Below are 18,199 nucleotides of genomic sequence, written 5' to 3' on the forward strand. Positions count from 1 at the left end.
TCATGTTAGATTGTAAGCATACTAAGCTTTTATAGCGTGCCGACGTTTAAAATAATGATTTTTCACTACACGTTAACGTGAGGAAACCCATATTTGTCTTCTAACGAGACTCGATACCACCATTGTCACCATGTTGGGCTAATGTCTACGTACTTTTGGTATGACGACTTATTTTATTGCATAGGTAGATGAGAAGCAGGCAGTGTAATAAAACTTTCCAGAGTGTCCGCTTCTCGCTCTGCACAGTAGAATGAATCGTTAAGCAAGACTATTTTAAGTGGTTCAGTTCCAGGGATTGAAGAAAAACGTGAAAACATTACGAGAAATGGATGCTCGAACATGAATGCAGGTGCTAGCGAAGCCTGCCGGTGGCGATGTCGTATTTCACCACAGAATCCACCTGTGTAATATCTTCAATCCGTCGCAAGTGTCTGCCGCGGTCAGAACAGTGTTCTATGTAGTTGTGAATGTGTTTTGTCGGAGCTAAGTGAATACGAACGTGGGCAAATTTTTGGTGGCGTATGACGGGTGCTTCCACAACCAAAGTAGCCCAAGTGTTCCATGGATCACTGTACTGGCTGCGCGGAGTGGTCGCGCGGTTAGAGGCGCCATGTCACTGATTGCGCGACATCTCCCGCCGGAGGTTCGAGTCCTGTGTGTGTTGTTGTTAGTATAAGTTAGTTTAAGTGGTGTGTAAGTCTATGGACCGATGACCTCAGCAGTTTGGTCCCTTAGAAATTCACACACACAGCACTGTACTGAATATTTATACCGAGTACATGGAAAGAGGAAAACATAATCCGCTAAGTTATAATGAGGAGAGAAGTGTGTGGCGGGATCGAAGAGGACGATGACAAAGAATCTGAGGACGGCAGCTGTAAAAGTTGCCGCAGAACTGAATGTCACACACGTGAACCCTGTCAGCAGCAAAACAATACGAAGGGTGCTCCATAAGCATGGAATGCCAGAGCAAGCTAGAATTCCAAAACAACTCCCCAGTGATGTGAACGCCCATAACAGGAGAGTATGGTGCTGAAGCTATAAAACCTCTAGCATAGAGAACGGAAGAAAGTAATTTGATTGGACAGGTCTCGTTTCACGCAGTTTCTAACTTCTTGCTTAGTTTACATTCCAAGACTGGAAGATGGTGGAGGGTTCGGTGATAATTTTGGCTGTCATATCGCGCTATTCCATGGCCCCCATGGTTACTCGGCCAAGTTACATTATTTCCAAGAATTATCTGACCGTATTGAATGATCAGGACAATCCCATGGTATAATCTTCGTTCTCTAACGATTATGCTGTGTTCCAAGACGCCAGGCTTTTCACACAGCTCGCATCGTCACGAGTATGAGCTGCCCCATCTCCCCTTTCCACCAGAGGCGTCAGATCTCGATATTGTCAGCTGTTCAACTGTGTGTGAAATCTTATGGGACTTAACTGCTAAGGTCATCAGTCCCTAAGCTTATACACTACTTAACCTAAATTATCCTAAGGACAACCCATGCCCGAGGGAGGACTAGAACCTCCGCCGGGACCATCGATATTATCGAATCTCTGTGGTCTGCTTTGGAGAGAAACGTGTGTGATCACTATCCAGTGTCCTCATCGTTACTTGAACTTGTCGCAATTTTGTAAGAAGGATGATATAAGAGTTCCTTGAAAACTGTACGATTCCGAGACGATTGGAAAACTGTGTTGAAAGCAAATGTGTTTCCTAGACCTATTAGGCATGGTAATGCGCTGAGTTTTTGGTGTTTCCACATTTATATCCGACCCTTGTATTAGTTACTGTGTTAAGAGACTAATGCTGAGTGACTTTAAATATTTACATTGTTGGTGTTGTGGTCTTCAGTCCTGAGACTGGTTTTATGCAGCTCTCCATGCTACTCTATCATGTGCAAGCTTCTTCATCTCCCAGTAACTACTGCAACCTACATCCTTCTGAATCTGCTTAGTGTATTCATCTCTTGGTCTCCGTCTACGATTTTTACCCTGAACGCTGCCCTTCAATGCTAAATTTGTTACCCGTTGATGCCTCAGAACATGTCCTACCAACCGGTCCCTTCTTCTTGTCAAGTTGTGCCACAAACTCCTCTTCTCCCCAATTCTATTCAATACCTTCTCATGTGATGTACCCATCTAATCTTCAGCATTATTCTGTAGCACCACATTTCGAAAGCTTCTATTCTCTTCTTGTCTAAACTATTTACCGTCCATGTTTCACTTCCATACATGGCTACACTCCATACAGATACTTTCAGAAACGACTTCCTAACACATAAATCTATACTCGATGTTAACAAATTTCTTCTTCAGAAACGCATTCCTTGCCATTACCAATCTACATTTTTTATCTTCTCTACTGCGACCATCGTCAGATATTTTCCTCCCCAAATAGCAAGACTTATTTACAACTTTTAGCGTCTCATTTCCTAATCTAATTCCCTCACCATCGCCCGACTTAATTCGACTACATTCCATTATCCTCGTTTTGCTTTTGTTGATGTTCATCTTATACCCTCCTTTCAAGACACTATGCATTCCGTTCAACTGCTCTTCCAAGTCCTTTGCTGTCTCTGACAGAATTACAGTGTCATCGGCCATCCTCAAAGTTTTCATTTCTTCTCCATGGATTTTAATTCCTACTCCGAATTTTTCTTTTGTTTCCTTTACTGCTTGCTCAATGTACAAATTGAATAATATCGGACAACCCTGTCTCACTCCCTTCCCAACCACTGCTTCCCTTTCATGTCCCTCGACTCTTATAACTGCCATCTGGTTTCTGTACAAATTGTGAATAGCCTTTCGCTCCCTGTGTTTTACCTCTGCCACCTTTAGAATTTGAAACAGAATATTCCAGTCAACATTGTCAAAAGCTTTCTCTAAGTCTCCAAATGCTAGAAATGTAGGTTTGCCTTTCCTAAATCTTTCTTCTACGATAAGTCGTCAGTATTGCCTCACGTGTTCCAATATTTCTACGGAATCCAAACTGATGTTCCCCGAGATCGTCTTCTACAAGTTTTTCTATTCGTCTGTAAAAAATTCGTGTTAGTAGTTTACAGCTGTAACTTATTCAACTGATAGTTCGGTAATTTTCACATCTGCCATCACCTGCTTTCTTTGGGAACGAAGAAAACACTGCTCGACAGTAAAGAAAATACCATAACGGACGGAAGTGGTGTTTTTGAAAGCAAAATACAGGGTTCCGTGGGAAAATATTTTCTCGTCGTTCGAGAGGCAACCGTGTAATACTGACACAAAATGTCTCAGACGCCTCAGCCAAGACTACGGAACAGGCAAACCACACTGAACGGCCGTGAGGGCCAAAGTTACTCTAATTCCGGACAATGCGACCTCCGTGTCCCAGTTGGGCAGACAAAGCGCTTTAATCAACAGGCTGAGGAGTGAGGTGGGGAGTGCTGCTAGCGCGGGCTGGCGTGATTGATGCCCGGAGCGAGCGCCGGGTCTGCGGTTAGCGCTCCCAGGCGTCTAAGGGAACCATTTGTCAAAGACGAGGTTAATGTCGCGCCAGGGACTGACGCCTGTCGCCCGACCCCTGCTGCCCTGTGTGGACGGAGCGCGGTGGCGAACAGGACGCGATAATCCACACAAAGAGGGCGCGCGTTTAAACTCGCCACGTAAAAGACCAAGCGGAGCAGGCTGTCCGTCATACCGTGCCGGGTCGTTAGGCCGTAGTGCTTGGCGACCAACTTACATTCACTGCCATCCTCGGTAGGCGGACGGGGAACCTTCTAAACCGACTGTGCTACGGAAAGGGAGCTTTAAGATATAAACTAAAGGCTGAATTTAAGCTAAACAAAAAGGGCTGGAATTCAATGGTATAATGCCACAAGATGGATAGAGGTTAGATTCAGTTCTTTCCATATGCGGTTTATAATGGAAACATATTTAGTGACAGACAAAATTTCATCAATGTTTACCTTTACTTTTGGTATAAAGGTTTTTAGGCAGATGAAAATTTCATTTCTATATGTTGCATGGTGTTGGCAGTATGACGTATACTGGTGTGGTACGACATAAACATCGAACCTTGAATCATCTTATCACTATATCAATTTTTACGATGTTGTTCTTGTAGTTGCGATATTCACTCCGAAGACTGCACGCTACTCCATCGTATCGAAGTCTCTTCATCTCCGCACGTTTACTACAATTATCCTTTTCAATCTATACACTGTATACCCCCTCTGCAATTCCCAGCCCTCATTGCCCACATATCCTCTATTACAAAATTGATGGTGTCCTGATGCGTAAGCCTTCCTGATGCTTAAGACTGTGTTGTATAACTTTTTTCTTTTATGTTTTAGGCAATTCATGAAAGTTGATTACGTTAGAGTAATTTATTAATTTGCTACCAGTTTCGGTCACTGACATCTGAAACACAAAATTGTCTACTGCAAGTCACATGTCAGTCAAGTATTAACTGTTCACGAGTAATAATACAGAAGAATAATACTGAAGTATTTTCCTGTTGTGTGTGAGTGAGGAAGATTGGTGACGTGGGAAAAGTATTATTCAAATGGTTCATATGGCTCTGAGCGCTATGGGGCTTAACTTCTTAATTTCTGAGGTCATCAGCCCCCTAGAATTTAGAACTACTTAAACCTAACTAACCAAAGTACATCACCCACATCCATGCCCGAGGCAAGATTCGAACCTGCGACCGTCGCGGTCGCGCGGTCCCAGACTGTAGCGCCTAGAACCGCTCGTTCACTTCGGCCGGCGAAAAGTATTATTCTTTTGTATTATTACTCATGAAGCTGCCGGTAATGCGATTTTATGAGTCAACATAACTGACAGGTGACTTGCAGTAGCCAGTTTCTCGTGCCAGATGGTGGTGATCTGCACCATAAATTTATTTTTCCCCTAGCTGAGTTTTGTACCTGCTTGGTAGCCCAGTGGCGAAATGCCGCATTACGGATCCAAAAGTGTTAGGTTCGATTCCTGGTCATTCTTAGGATTTTGAGCTATCACTTACGACTGCTTTCACCGCTGGCAATGTGTGTTGATAAGAAAAATGCCGAGGGGCACCGTGGCTCGGAGTCCTAGTTAAACTGTAGGTGGCCCTGTAACCCTGTGGGTAAGTTCTAAGGTGGGAGAAGAGGAATGAAATACCTCCTTCAACAGTTGTATGCCTAGTAAGTTGTGGTGTTCACACAAATCTTCCGGTCGATGACAGATTTATCTTTCCCTTTACCTTACCGTACCAGTTATCCAACCATTCATTCCACGCATTCAATCTTCAGTATTCCTCTGTTACAACACATTTCATTACTCTTATTCTAGTCTTGTGTGAAATACGTATCAGATAAGTTTCACTTCTGTACCATGCTACGCTCCGTAGAAATATCCTCATAAAATTCTTTCTAACATTAAATTTATATTCTATATTATCATATTCTCTTCTTCAGAAATGTTTTTCTTGTTACTGAAAGTCTGCATTTTATATTCTGCCTACTTCGACCATCATCAATTGCTTTGCTGCCCAAATAACAGAATTCATGTACTACTTTATAGTGCACCATTTTCTAATTCAGTTGCCGCAGCATCTACTGATTTAATTAGACTACATTCCATTACCCTTGTTTCGTTGATGTTCTTCTTACGAGGGCTGTTCGGGAAGTAAGGGCTAATCGGGAGCGAAATGGAATTCACAGCGAAAATCCGATGACACTTTGCACATATGTGTTGGGCATTGTCTCTAGTATGGATGTTGACTGCATCACATCGGTATTTTCAGTACTGAGAGCACAGTAAGCCGTAAAGATGCGTAGAACAACTGTGTCACCCGCCAAGTATGAGGACCTGGTGAGAGATTTTTCCTGATATCATACAGCCCACATAAACAACTGTCAGCATGACAATTCTTGGCCGCTGTCCAAAGGGCCAATGGAGATGCACGTGCAGCGTTTTCGATGGGAAGTGTAATTGGCTCCCTATTGGTTCCAGCTCCGCTTGCTATAACAGCTGGCTGTGACGGCAACACTTTGGCACAGACAACGAGATGCAGACCAGCGCGTAGAATTGGCAGAAACGACACGAGGCTCCATTCTATGACGATGGCTTTGGAAAGTTGGTACAACGCTACGACAAATTTCTAAGTCAGAGCGGCGACTATGTAGAGAAACAGCTGGCAGGTGAAACATTTTTGATTTTTCACAGTGCATTCCATGTCTTATTCTCATAATATCTACGTGAGATAAACGGTGCTGGCAGCAGAATAATCTGTAATCCTCAATGAGTTCTCTACATTTATCCAACAGGGTTCTGTAAGAACAACATCGTGATTTTTCCAAAGCTTCAGTAGTAATTACACGGACATTGAATAAGAAAGGCGATTTTTTCTTTCAATGTTCACCAGTCGTAAGCGATTTATGTCTCTAGCCTCAGCCCACGAAATTGTGGTTACTTTCCGCTCGTGACAACTGTTTGAGTCTTTCCATTTTACTAAGGACAAGTGGAGCTTAAGTACAACTTGCATCCTTAGATCAATTTCAGTCAGTAAAATTATGACTCATTTGAGTTCGCCGAGAATTCGGTTAAAGCTCCGTAAGGGCTATCCGACCCCTTACGATCCCAGCAGCCCGTCTCTGATTTCGTTCACTGACTCCATTCTTGTTCCTCATAAGGACTTGAAACATTGAAGCGATGCTCTCTAATATTACTGATTATTGTGTTATATGCTATTTCCTTTGAAAAGTGAAAAGTACAGTCTCATAATCCTTAAAATAAATGTAAGTTTTCATTTTAGGTGTTAATCCCATTTGGTATTACTCCTTAGTATATTGTCCCTAAACGTTTATACGGTATCACATTCGCCCGACATTGACAATTAGTCGTATACTAATATGCTAACCGTTTCTTTCTCTTCACTGCAGACTTTATCCTCCTTTTATGTATGTATGAGGATCTAGCGTCTCAATCTAAAATTATTTCTAATGCATCAGACGAAAGAGGAAAAAAGTTAATATCTGTCACCGTGTGTCTGCTTCGCTATAGATGCTGTGATTTTAATATTTCTTAATTTTACTCTCTGACTCTGACCTGAGGAAACAAAGTTTACTTAATCTTCACTTGACGTTGAGATAATGAAATTGAAAGACGCGAAGAGTTGTTACAAGCAGAAAGTCACCACTGCTTCGTATGTTGTGGCTAGGGACAATAAATCGTTTGCGATTGGGGAGTTTCCCGTGTAATCACAACTGATTTTTGAGCACGTCTCAGAGCAAACCTTTTAGTGGTGCACTAAAAGGAATCTTATTCTAATATGCTATCCTCCATTCAACAGTTCTTGACTACTGTCACTAGAATTTTAGTAACTTGTATCTCTGTGGGCGTAGCGATTAATTTGGTTCGTTCGCGTTCACCAGTAAGAATTTCATGTACACATTGCTTATGTATTCAGACAATAGGAACTAATAGAAAAAGAGCTAGAAATTTTAGAGAGGGCGCTGTCATTCATTACATCAAATGGAAATTTCCATACGATTGTCAATGGCGATACTTTCCTGTAGACTATAGAAGCGCAAGTGAACACTCTCATCATGCCATTGACTCTAACTGATAAATCATTTATGTATGTTGAGAACTTTACGTGTTCTATTATACTTCATTGGAGGACGTCGTGATGTTACATTCGCTTCTGTTCAACATCCACAGTCCATTATAACGTACTGGGATCTTCATATGAGTAAATCCGCTCTAGTTGTACTTCAATAATTCGTTATTTGAATAAAATCGTACCCGAATTTCTGAATTAAATCCAATCTTATGCGCTTGATTGCGTACGAAAAAGTGGTACCAGTCGTGTGAAAAGTGCAGCAAATTTATCAAGTAGCATGTTAGATCCAGTGATCATCATCATCATCATCATAATTTAAGACTGATTATGCCTTTCAGCGTTCAGTCTGGAGCATAGTCCCCTTATAAAATTCCTCCATGATCCCCTATTCAGTGCTAACATTGGTGCCTCTTCTGATGTTAAACCTATTACTTCAAAATCATTCTTAACCGAATCCAGGTACCTTCTCCTTGGTCTACCCCGACTCCTCCTACCCTCTACTGCTGAACCCATGAGTCTCTTGGGTAACCTTACTTCTCCCATGCGTGTAACATGACCCCACCGTCTAAGCCTGTTCGCCCTGACTGCTATAGAGTTCATTCCCACTTTTTCTTCGATTTCCTCATTGTGGACACCCTCCTGCCATTGTTCCCATCTACTAGTACCTGCAATCATCCTAGCTACTTTCATATCCGTAACCTCAACCTTATTGGTAAGGTAACCTGAATCCACCCAGCTTTCGCTCCCATACGACAAAGTTGGTCGAAAGATTGAACGGTGTACAGATAACTTAGTCTTGGTACTGACTTCCTTCTTGCAGAAGATAATAGATCGTAGCTGAGCGCTCACTGCATTATCTTTGCTACACATCGCTTCCAGTTCTTTCACTATGTTGCCATCCTGTGAGAATATGCATCCTAAGTACTTGAAACCGTCCACCTATTCTAGGAGGAACAAAGTTAGAACAGGTGGACGGTTTCAAGTACTTAGGATGCATATTCTCACAGGATGGCAACATAGTGAAAGAACTGGAAGCGAGGTGTAGGAAAGCTCATGTAGTGAGCGCTCAGATACGATCTACTCTCTTATGCAAGAAGGAAGTCAGTACCAAGATTAAGTTATCTGTGCACCGTTCAATCTTTCGACCAACTTTGTTGTATGGGAGCGATCCAATGCTACTTGATAAATTTGATGGATTTTTTACATGACAGGTACGACTTTCCCGTACGCAGTCAAGCGGCTGACGATGGTATTTAACCCTGAAACGCAAGTCGTATTTACAATTTTATCCAAATAAAGCATTAGTCAAATACAAATGGAGCGGATTTATTGATGACCCGCAAAGAGTGTGTTTGGTTCGGTTAGCCAGAAAGTCATCGAGCCAGCCGCATACCTGCGACGATACTCCGTATGGTGGTAGCGTGGTTATTATTGGACGAAGTGGTGCAGTGCTTTGTAAGGGAGATCAGACTCCAGGAGAGAAGCGGTGGGTGGGGAGGACGGAGCGGCCGCGGCGGCTGGCCCGTCCAGTAGGGGCCGCCGCTGGCTGGAGCAACTTACTGTATAACTTACTGAACGCGGTGTAGAACTCGTTGATGTCGAGCCGGCCGTCCTTGCTGGCGTCGTCGAAGTGCAGCATGTCGCCCAGGCTGCAGCCCTTGGACAACTGGCTCAGCTGCTCCTTGGCCGCCATCTGCAGCAATGTGCCGTGCCCAACAATGACAACCTGCTCCGCTCTCACCTGCGACTCGTCTGACGAGACGTTACCGGTGTCAGCAACAGAAACTAGCGGAACGAGCTGCGGGTGATTGGAGGGCAGCACAAGTCACGCCGAGAGAGCCGCAGTTGCTGTCTGTATACCGCAATGCGTCTCAATATGTACTGCAGAATCACCATTTACTGCAGGATTCACAAGTGCAGCAATTCACTGCCGATGTTTATTTCCTTGTTACCTAAAAATTGATCTAACGCATTTTTTGGTGCGTGACGTTTCACCTCCTACTGCGGGGGACACCATCAGAGACAGTGTAGAAGTAAGTAGTTCATTGTCCGACATAAACTGCTATAAAATCCGAATCAGTGTACTTGCTTAGTTAGCTGAAACAACCGTACTACTAATTCATTATTGTGCAGAGATCGAGTTGTGACGTCATAGGATCGCCGAGTTGCGCCGTCGTATCTTATGGAACAGAGGACTTCCGGATCATGGCGACAAATAAATTGAACATCGCTAATACTCTTGCCGTATGATTAGACAATGGACTCGCATTCGGGAGGACGACGGTTCAATCCCGCGTCCGGCTATCCTGATTTCCCTAAATCGCTCCAGGCAAATGCCGGGATGGTTCCTTTGAAAGGGCACGGCTGACTTCCGTCCCCATCCCTCCCTAATCCTTTGAGACCGATGACCTCGCTGTCTGGTCTCCTTCTCCAAACCACCCAACCCAACCTCTTGCCGTACATGCTCAATGCACTATTTCTCTCTCTCGCTTCGGCTTCTAGTGTAACAGAATTTCTATCGATACATAATGTGAAATACATTTCATCACCCTCGACACAGTAACAAAGTAGGGCTAGCATTCACACTGCTCTCTACTCATATCTTGTCCCGCTCATTTCGAAGATGGGACGGCACCAAAGAAGTTCAGATCTACTTCATCATTACTGACAGAAAGACGCAATTCCGCCATTATTCGCGTCGTAATGATTAAGAAAATAATGTGCCGTACTTATCTGTAAAATGCAAAGAAGTGCATACTCGGAACACTATTCTGAAGCTCAGATAAATCGTAAACCAACAATAACGTAATTTAAAGACAACTTTTGCGTCTTTTGTACCTTATTATTCGAGAAAGCTCTTTTATGTTACCAGAGTCCCATCCACAGCGGTCCGACCCAATGATAGTGAATTTATAATATTGCTCGTCCTACACAGTAGGCGACATGGTTCATAATTTTATGTGGTTCTGTAGCAAAAGCAAAAGACAAAGAATTGGCAATTACAGTCAAGCAAACCGAACAAGGTGGCGCAGTGGTTAGCACACTGGACTCTCATTCGGGAGGACGACGGTTCAATCCTGCGTCCGACCATCCTGATTTAGGCTTTCCGTGATTTCCCTAAATCGCTTCAGACAAATGCCAGGATGGTTCCTTCCCTAACCCGGTGAGACAGATGACCTCGCTGTTTGGTATCCTACCCCAAAACAACCCGACCAACCAACAGTCAAGGAAAAAACAAATGTTTAATAAAATTGTTTAAGAAGGAGGAATGTTATATTAATAACATGAATGAGCTGGAGGAGTAGTAAGGCATCGGGCACGGGGATTGAGATCCTCGTCCCGTGTGCCAAATTTAGGTTTGATGCCTTTCCAAAGTCGCTTAAGGCGAACGTTTCGTTAAAGGGGCTCTGTTCCCACTGCGAGCTGTAACACATCTATGTCGCGGCGTTACACCTACGAAGTCGACAACACATCATGCGTTGCAGCACTGAAAGTTGCACCATTGTTAAGCTTGTCACCGTAAAGCAGATTTCCTGGAGTAGCACTACCCAGCCTTAGCAGCGCTGCCAGAGGTCGCGCGTCCTGGGAACCTACTTGCTTTCGCGGTCCACGTGACCGAAAATAAATACCAAGAAATCCCGCCGCTGGACAGTATTTAGGACAGCGCATGGGCGTCCATCAGCAGTTCACACCGAGCAAGGACTCCAGTTCGCGGACATCAAACTCTACGACGACGCCGACACCTCCGCCTCCGACAAGCCGCCGCTGCTACGGACAAAACCCTTGGTCGCTGCGAAGCCGCCGACGGACTTGCATTCGTGGTCGTGGATGCTGTAAGCCTTTGCTTTTATTGCTCTTGTAGACTGACTCTACAGACTGCACGATGGGAACTTTAACTCATTGCATAAACGGAAGAACTTAAATCTCTGGTTGACCTTTAACTCCATGCATAAACGGAATAACTGAAATTGTCTGTTGGTTTTTAACTCCAAGCCAAGATGGAAGAACTTAAAGCCTTAGATAAACTTTGCTTTAAGACGTTCTCAGCGAGACTTAGAATTTTCATTTGTGTGACAAATTTGTTTTCTTAACCGGTGACTTTCAACTTGTGAATCTGGTGAGGATTACCTGACTTTGTCAGCTGTGTTGGAGGCGGTCTCAGAATCTACACACGGATGTTCTTTTCATTACAGAATCTTCGTCGGAGACGTAGCACAAAAGTTACGGAAAATTCTACTTTAAACAAACATAAAGGCACAAAAATTCGAAGTAAACATACCTTACAGAGACGACATTCCATGAAAACGGTGTTGTGTGACTTTGCAGTAAGTGTAGAGTGTCGTATAACAAAGTATCTTGAATGATCAGCTGACGTGTGTTTCGCAACCATTTGTAACTACTATGCTTTTCCAACAGCAGTTTTCTTACAGCATGACCGAGTGACGGTACTACGAAATGTAGTCTCTGTAAGGTTTGTTTACTTCATATTTGCGTACATTTTATGTTGGTTTGAATTAGAAATTTCCATAACTGCACCATTATCTACTCTGCATTCACGTCCAATCTATGTCAACAGTTGACGAAATGGGTTGGGTTCGTACAATTTACCAGAATACTGCGATTTAATTTCGCCGAAACTAGTAATCATTGTGTATTTTTGTGCGATCTGGGCGAATAAACTTCTATAATAAGAAGAACAACCGTGAAAATCTTGTATTATTATTTTCCAGAGAACACGAAGAGTGTCTCGTGTTTTTACAAATACATTTTTGAAGTATACATGATATTTTCCGTGCCGCCTACGGCGGAATTTTTAACATCCCTAAAGGTCTTGTCGCCGACTGCACATCAAAACCGTAGTATTTCTCCTTCCCAGGCATATCATGTGTCTACACGAATCTGGAATCTTGGGTGACGATCGTATGACGCCACGCAACGATCGCTGCACGGTTACCAACAGACGGCACCTTCCCGCTATGTGAGCAAGTACGTTGATTCGCTTTTTACTTGAGTTTACAATGAATACGCTATTAATTTTCATTTCCTCTGTCGATGTGTCCCGCAGTAGGAGGCGTAATATCAGGAACAAAAATTTGCGGTAGACTACAGCCAGTTTCCCAGAGAAGTGAACTCACTAGGGATGTGCGTACAGTAGAATTACTAGATATTTTGCACATTGGTGCAGGTACATACTCCGTTACTGCAGCACTGGTTAACAGCTAGGCCGCACCTACCGAAGGAGCCGCGCTGTTCCTTTGCTGTACGGTAAACGCCAAGTCAGACGAGTCCTACCTGTTACACGAGTTGCTTGTCTGGAGCAGCACGAGTGCTGGACTCACCTGTTCCAGCTCTTCCTTCTCCAGGGCGCCGTCGTTGTTGTGGTCGTAGTGGCTGAACATGCGGCTCACCAGGTACTCCTTGCCCGTGTTGCGCATCTCCTCTGCGAGCTGCTTGGCATGGTTGTACAGCAGCAAGTTGTCCTGCAAAAACACAAGCAACTGTTCTTCTCGTCGGTTGCGTCCCATACTGGAACCGCACGCTGGCGGCTGTTTGGAAGCTTGATACAGACTGCTCTAAGTCTGTTCTGCAGGACGTAAATGAAAGGATTCTTGAGAGACATTTATGATGGCTCCAGCTTTTCTTTATATGGATTATAATATCTCTTTCCTAATCCAATCACTGATAGGAGGGGAAAAAATTTAATGCTAACGTCGTATATGTGTTTCTAACTTTTTGAAAGTAAATTCTAAACATATCAGTTTTACAGATTTCACCTGGCAGAACAATATTGTAATACGTAGATATTACAATTACTAGCAACTTGGAAGGAACACATCGAAAATTTTGTGGGGAAGGCCAACCAAAGACTGCGTTTTTTTGCCAGGACACTTAGAAAATGTAACAGATCTACTAAGGAGACTGCCTACACTACGCTTGTACGCTCTGTTTTAGAATACTGCTGCGCTGTGTGGGATCCTTACCAGATAGGACTGAGCAGTACAGCGAAAAAGGTCAAAGAAGGGCAGCACGTTTTGTATTATCGCGAAGTATGGCAGAGAGTGTCACTAAAATGATACAGGATTTGGGCTGGACATATTAAAAGAAAGGCGTTTTTCGTTGCGACGGTATCTTCTCACTAAATTCCAGTCACCAACTTTCTCCTCCGAATGCGAAAATATTTTGTTGACACAGACCTACATAGGGAGAAACGATCACCACGATAAAATAAGGGAATTCAGAGCTCGTACGGAAAGATACGGGTGTTCGTTCTTTCCGCGCGCTATACGAGATTGGAATAATAGAGAAATGTGAAGGTGGTTAGATGAACCCTCTGCCAGTCACTTAAATGTGATTTGCAGAGTATCCATGTACACGTAGACGTAGATGCAATAATATCAATCGGTTCATTGATGTTGTGATGAGAATATGCTGCAGCTGCGAGTCATGAAATTTTACTGCAGCAGTACGTAATATTGTGGTAATAAATTTAAGTATACACTCCTGGAAATTGAAATAAGAACACCGTGAATTCATTGTCCCAGGAAGGGGAAACTTTATTGACACATTCATGGAGTCAGATACATCACATGATCACACTAACAGAACCACAGGTACATAGACACAGGCAACAGAGCATGCACAATGTCGGCACTAGTACAGTGTATATCCACCTTTCGCAGCAATGCACGCTGCTATTCTCCCATGGAGACGATCGTAGAGATGCTGGATGTAGTTCTGTGGAACGGCTTGCCATGCCATTTCCACCTGGCGCCCCAGTTGGACCAGCGTTCGTGCTGGACGTGCAGACCGCGCGAGACGACGCTTCATCCAGTCCCAAACATGCTCAATGGGGGACAGATCCGGAGATCTTGTTGGCCAGGGTAGTTGACTTACACCTTCTAGAGCACGTTGGGTGGCACGCGATACATGCGGACGTGCATTGTCCTGTTGGAACTGCAAGTTCCCTTGACGGTCTAGGAATGGTAGAACGATGGGTTCGATGACGGTTTGGATGTACCGTGCACTATTCAGTGTCCCCTCGACGATCACCAGAGGTGTACAGCCAGTGTAGGAGATCGCTCCCCACACCATGATGCCGGGTGTTGGCCCTGTGTGCCTCGGTCGTATGCAGTCCTGATTGTGGCGCTCACCTGCACGGCGCCAAACACGCATACGACCATCATTGGCACCAAGGCAGAATCGACTCTCATCGCTGAAGACGACACGTCTCCATTCGTCCCTCCATTCACGCCTGCCGCGACACCACTGGAGGCGGGCTGCACGATGTTGGGGCGTGAGCGGAAGACGGCCTAACGGTGTGCGGGACCGTAGCCCAGCTTCATGGAGACGGTTGCGAATGGTCCTCGCCGATACCCCAGGTGCAACAGTGTCCCTAATTTGCTGGGAAGTGGCGGTGCGGTCCCCTATGGCACTGCGTAGGATCCTACGGTCTTGGCGTGCATCCGTGCGTCGCTGCGGTCCGGTCCCAGGTCGACGGGCACGTGCACCTTCCGCCGACCACTGGCGACAACATCGATGTACTGCGGAGACCTCACGCCCCACGTGTTGAGCAATTCGGCGGTACGTCCACCCGGCCTCCCGCATGCCCACTATACGCCCTCGCTCAAAGTCAGTCAACTGCACATACGGTTCACGTCCACGCTGTCGCGGCATTCTACCAGTGTTAAAGACTGCGATGGAGCTTCGTATGCCACGGAAAACTGGCTGACACTGACGGCGGCGGTGCACAAATTCTGCGCCGCTAGCGCCATTCGACGGCCAACACCGCTGTTCCTGGTGTGTCCGCTGTGCCGTGCGTGTGATCATTGCTTGTACAGCCCTCTCGCAGTTTCCGGAGCAAGTATGGTGGGTCTGACACACCGGTGTCAATGTGTTCTTTTTTCCATTTCCAGGAGTGTAGTTATAAATGTCAAAGAATCTTATTCTCGGCGTCACCAAGTACTCAGCCGCTGTCACCTAAAAGGTGTGTCTACTGTATTGACATCCAACCCTCTTCTACATCTACATATACGTACTTTGTAAGGTACAGTCAGGGGCACGCATAGGATGCTCTGTGGAGAGGGGGGAGGGGGGGGGGACGGATGCATATACCTGGACGTATGGAGTATTTTTAATAATTTTGGAGACGAATGATGACTTGTAAATAGCCATAAGAAAGTTCCATTTCTGACCCTGTTAGAAACCTGCATAATGCCAACATTTAAATCATTTTCTTGAAAGAAAACAGCTGACTGCGCTATATTTTTTTCTTTCCCCTGACAGCTAGTGGGGGCCGCCGTCATCCTTGTCCCCGTGTATGGCTACCCTTGCTTGCAGTGACTGGTCGAGGATATTTGTGGTGGCACTATGGGTTACTCCCTGTTCTGTTTTAATCGCGAATAGTGCACGCGGGTTCGACTTCCTGTGACTTTCCCATCACGATCATTTAGAGAGATACAAGTCGTCATTAACGATGTAGAATCTTTAACAATAAATCTCTCAGTGATGCACAATGACTGTCTTGCATCGTCCTGCAGTATTTAGCGGTGATGACGTAATCGGAATCTGTGACAAAAAACGATCCTTCTTCTTTAGATATTCTCTATTATAAATTGAATTTAGTGGCGTAGAGGCTCTACAGGGGCACGCGTTCGGGAGGACAACGGCTAAAATTGCAATTCTGTTCATCCAGAATTTGGTTCTTCCTGCTTTCCTAAATCGATTAAGGGAAATCTCGCGATAATTCCTTTGCAAAGGTATAGCGCTACGGAGTTTACGTGGCTAAATTCGCAAAAAAAGGACGAAAGAAAGTTTCGTAGATGTGGCAGTGCTAGAGCTGTGAAACTACCACTGCAGAGTGTCATAAGTGAGGGTAGACTATGTTACACTACTGGCCATTAAAATTGCTACACCAAGAAGAAATGCAGATGATAAACGGGTATTCATTGTACAAATATATTAAACTAGAACTGACATGTGATTACATTTTCACGCAATTTGGATGCATAGATCCTGAGAAATCAGTACCCATATCAACCACCTCCGACCGTAATAACGGCCTTGATACCCCTGGGCATTGAGTCAAACAGAGCTTGGATGGCGTGTACAGGTACAGCAGCCCTCGCAGATTCAATACGATACGTATTGTGACGAGGCAGTTGCTCTGCCACCATTGACCAGACTTCTTCAGTTGGTGAGACATCTAGGGAATGTGCTGGCCAGGGCAGTAGAAGAGCATTTTCTGTATCCAGAAAGGCCCGTACAGGACCTGCAACATGCGGGCGTGCATTATCCTGCTGAAATGTAGGGTTTCGCAGGGATCGAATGAAGGGTAGAGCCACGGGTCGTAAAACACCTGAAATATAATGTCCACTGTTCAAAGTGTCGTCAATGCGAACAAGAGGTGACCGAGACGTGTAACCAATGGCACCCCATACCATCACGCCGGGTGATACGCCAGTATGGCGATGACGAATACACGCTTCCAATGTGCGTTCACCACGATGATGCCAAACACGGATGCGACCATCATGATGCTGTAAACAGAACCTGGATTCATCCGAAAAAATGACGTTTTGACATTCGTTCACCCAAGTTCGTCGTTGAGTACACCATTGCAGGCGCTCCTGCCTGTGATGCAGCGTCAAGGGTAATCGCAGCCATGGTCTTCAAGCAGATAGTCCATGCTGCTGCCAGCGTCGTGGAACTGTTCGTGCAGATGGTTGTTGTCTTGCAAACGTCCCCATCTGTTGACTCAGGGATCGAGACGCGCCTGAAGATCCGTTAGAGTGCCTGTAATCTCGTCTGCTAGTAATACGAGGCAGTTGGGATCCAGCTCGGCGTTCCGTATTACCCTCCTGAAACCTCCGATTCCATATTCTGCTAACAGTCATTGGATCTCGACCAACCCGAGCAGCAATGTCGGAAACGCTATGGTACGCATTTCTCCTCCTTACGCGAGGCATCACAACAGCGTTTCACCAGGCAACGCCAGTCAACTGCTGTTTGTGTATGAGAAATCGGTTGGCAACTTTCCTAATGTCAGCACGTTGTAGGTGTTGCCACCGGCGCCAAACTTGTGTGAATGCTCTGAAAACCTCATCATTTGCATATCACAGCATCTTCTTCCTGTCCGTTAAATTTCACGTCCGTAGTACGTCATCTTCGTGGTGTAGCAATTTTAATGGCCAGAAAGAAGCATAGATAAATCGTCAGCTCCTATTTCTCTCATAGACATTCGTTTAAGCTTCTACCCCTACCAATGTTATCGGTTATCCTACCATCTGATACGTCATTTATGTAGTGTACCAAATCTACCGTCGGATAGTTTTGGTAGAGCGAAAACTATAGTCACTGCCAAGTAACATAAATCGGTCATTCATAGAAAGAACTGCTACTCAATAGTGCAGATGGAAATTGATACAAATGCGCAATGAGTCTAGCAGTAAAGGCAGCTTGATCGAAAGAAAATAATTACATTGAAGTCACTGTGATTAATGTAGGGCTTGGGCATTACAAAAAGCCGGAGAAGGTACTTAACACGATGACAGATCGGCACCACGGCAGTGCATAGTATGCAACGTTCTCCCGTGCTGGCCACAAAGTTGACAAGGA

General features: G+C 44.8%; 1 protein-coding gene across 2 annotated transcripts in view; it reads right to left on the reverse strand.

Annotated features, from left to right (window-relative positions):
• LOC126366013 (follistatin-related protein 5-like) overlaps positions 1–18,199 on the reverse strand; it is a 481,840-nt gene that overhangs the window by 67,385 nt on the left and 396,256 nt on the right. The window contains exons 6-7 of one of the 2 annotated variants that reach the window (XM_049970904.1): positions 12,925–13,065; positions 9,158–9,278 (exon numbers count right to left, since the gene is read on the reverse strand). In XM_049970904.1, the coding sequence (XP_049826861.1) occupies positions 9,158–9,278; positions 12,925–13,065 (262 nt within the window). Of the gene's footprint in view, positions 1–9,145; positions 9,279–12,924; positions 13,066–18,199 lie in introns of both variants that reach the window. The other variant, XM_050008870.1, reaches the window with a different exon arrangement.

The sequence above is a fragment of the Schistocerca gregaria genome, chromosome 1 (assembly GCF_023897955.1).
Source record: "Schistocerca gregaria isolate iqSchGreg1 chromosome 1, iqSchGreg1.2, whole genome shotgun sequence".
Classification (NCBI taxonomy): Eukaryota; Metazoa; Arthropoda; class Insecta; order Orthoptera; family Acrididae; genus Schistocerca; species Schistocerca gregaria.